Source organism: Condylura cristata, unplaced genomic scaffold (genome assembly GCF_000260355.1).
Source record: "Condylura cristata isolate star-nosed mole 26May11 unplaced genomic scaffold, ConCri1.0 scaffold00003, whole genome shotgun sequence".
In the NCBI taxonomy this organism is placed as follows: domain Eukaryota; kingdom Metazoa; phylum Chordata; class Mammalia; order Eulipotyphla; family Talpidae; genus Condylura; species Condylura cristata.
Window position 1 is genome coordinate 78643654 of NW_004567104.1, and position 2706 is coordinate 78646359.

General features: G+C 74.3%; 1 protein-coding gene across 1 annotated transcript in view; it reads right to left on the minus strand.

Moving 5' to 3' along the window:
- Positions 1 to 948, minus strand: part of LOC101631868 (integrin beta-2-like) — a 16495-nt gene extending 15547 nt beyond the window's left edge. The window contains exon 1 of the mRNA XM_012731217.1: positions 905 to 948. Within this exon, the coding sequence (XP_012586671.1) occupies positions 905 to 948 (44 nt within the window). The remainder of the gene's footprint in view (positions 1 to 904) is intronic.
- Between the last annotated feature and the right edge of the window lie 1758 nt (positions 949 to 2706).

The following is a 2706-nucleotide window of genomic DNA, read 5'->3' on the forward strand; positions in this document are numbered from 1 at the left end:
GCCTCCCTCCCACGGCCTCCCCTGCTGGGAGCCGGCTGAAGGGGCCTCACACTCATCTTCCTCCTCAGAAAGGAAGGCTGCAGCCGGGCGTGGCTTGCGGGTCGCACCAGGGCGTGTCTCGCTGACCTGGGTGTGGAAGACTTGACGCAAAGGGGCCTGGGGAAGCAAAGCGTTAAGCAACCACTAACTCTGGAGGAAAACCACAAAGTCATGCAAAGAGAAGATGCTGGCTGCTGCCCCGGCTCAGCAGGACCCCGGCCTGGTCAGGATTTCGGGCGCTCCCCGCCTCCCTGACCACGTCTGGTGCTATTTCTGGTTCGGTCGGTGGTTCTCAGGCCCGCTGAGGACATCTTTGGGAGGTGGACCCTGAGAGTCTGGGCTGCCTTCCACGCCTGGGGACGTGACTTGGTCTCCGAGGGCCTGAGCCGGCGAGGGCCCAGAGGCTGAGGCAGGCCCCTGGTTGGCGGGCCCGCTGGACTGGGCCCTCCGCCGGCACGCTGCGGTGCCCAGAGCGGGACCCAGGCCCCAGCGAAAGGGCGGAGAAGGCAGCACAGCGCCCACGGCCAAGACCCGGCGGGACCCCGGACGCTGCGAGCGTCGGGACCCCGCGTTCTGCTCCTGCCGCCTGCGCTCTGGGGCCGGCGCCTTGGTCCCCCTCCCACCGCGAGGGCCCGGAGCCCCTGGGCTCCGGCCAAGGGGCCAAGGCGCGCTCCGGGCTGCTGGGGTGCTCGGGGTCCCGCCCCTCCCACCCCCAGGGGAGGCGGGTTTGGGCCGGACACCAGGAGGCCCTTTCCTGGCTCCGCCTGGACCTGGACAGCTTCACGTTCGCCCCCAGCTGAGGGCAGGACCTGGCCGCTTGCCCCCCGCCCCCGCGGCAGGTCCCCCCCAGTCCCGCCCTCGGCACTGTGAGGGCTGCAGCTCCCAGGCTGCAGGCTCCGCTCCTGGCATCATGCAGCTGCATCGCAGCCAAGGGGCGGCCGGGGGTCTGCCTGACCCCTCACCCCACCAAGGCCTGCCAGGCACAGCGGGCGGCGCCCCCACCCCCGGCCGCCTGGTGCGGTTCGCACGCTCCTGCCTGTGCCCACAGAGCTGCGCCGCAGGCGCCGGGCGCCGCCCGGCCCCCTAGATCCGGACCTCAGGGGCTGGCGCCCAGCGGCTCCCAGGCTGGCCGCGCCGGCCCCACCCACAGGTCTTGCAGGCTGGACCCCGGGGCCGGGCGGCACCGGTGAGTGGCCACCTGCGTTCTCGGGAGGCCTCTCCTGGCCCTGCCCTTCGGTCTCAAGGTCCCTTCCCTCCTCCGTAGAGGGGACGGGAGCACCGGAGTGGCTGCCAGCTGGGTGGCCTCCCCTCGCCCGCCCCTCGCCCACAGCCCCTCCCAGGGAGCCCGAGGCGGGGCCTGCCGCCCCCTCCCGGCTCCGCCAGCCTTGTTTGCAGGAGGGAGCAGCACCCGCAGGCCGCCCGGCCGCTCTCACCGGCGCTGGAGTGGGAAAGCCTTGCCCGGCACTGGGTGCCGCCCGCCCGCCCGCCGGGGAGCTCCCGTCTGCTGGCAGGGCGGAGGGTCAGCCCCTGGGGCGCAGAGGGGCGGTCCAGAGGCTGTGGGCAGAGCTGGAAGCTCAGGGGTCGGGGCCCAGGGCGTGGGGACGGCCCAGCCAGACCGTGCACCGGGGGGAGACGGGGACCCTGGGCTGGCCGGCCGGAGGCTGCCAACCCTGGCGGGGCTGAGGGTGCAGGGCTGCTGGTCACTGGCCCGCAGCCGGCCACGGCCACCCCTGGCGGAGGGGCACACGGCCTGGGCCCTCCCCACAGGGCAGCCGCTCAGGTGCAGTCAGAGAGGCCCCCGGGGGGGCAGAGGCTGTCGTGGGGGTCGGGGCAGGCCCCGCCCCGCCGCAGCTGTCGGGACTGACTGGGGCTGGGTAGCTCCAGGCCTCCCGCCCCGGCCACTTCCCCTGGTTTCCAAATGTGGAAAGTCTGCGGCCAGGTTATCTGCACCTGAACTTCCCTGTTCGGCAGTCCGGGCCCGGGGTGGGGGCCCGGGTGGGGGCCCGGGGTGGGGGCCCGGGTGGGGGCCCGGGTGGGGGCCCAGCGTGCCTCAGGCCCGGGTGACCTCACCTCGGCGGAGCAGGAGCCAGGCCAGGCCTGCTGCGGCCCGGGGCCCTGGCCTGCCTCAGGGGCACCCAGCGCTCCCGCGTGCAGCTCGGGCCCTCACCCTGCCCCACCAAGTGCCTGGGGTGCGGGGCCCACTGCACCCCTGAGCTTGGCACCTGCAGGCTCGCTCTTGGGTGCTGGAGCTCTGGGTAGGGCACTAACGGGTCCGCCACAGGCTGCTGGACGCCACAGCGGGCAGCGGGCACTGGCACTTCTCTCCCCGCACCCCTCTCTGCCTTCCCTCTGGGCCGGAACCCCCATATCCTTTTGCCAGCGCCAGGCCCTTTCCCAGCGGCAGGGGCGGGGTCCTGGGCCCTGGGGGCCTGCGCGAGAGGGGCCAGGCGCCCACGGGGTTCCCGCCTGTCCGCCCCCAGGCCCGGCCCGCCCCACAGGCTGAGCAGACTGACATGGGACAGGCCGCAGGGCGCCGCCGGGGACCCCCACCCCGGCCCAGGGGAGCGGGGCGCAGGAGCCTGGGGCCAGGGCAGCAGCTCTGGGACCCTGAACCCCGCTGCGCTCGCGGATGTCCCGGCTCGTCCTCGGGCTCTGCGCCCCGGAGCC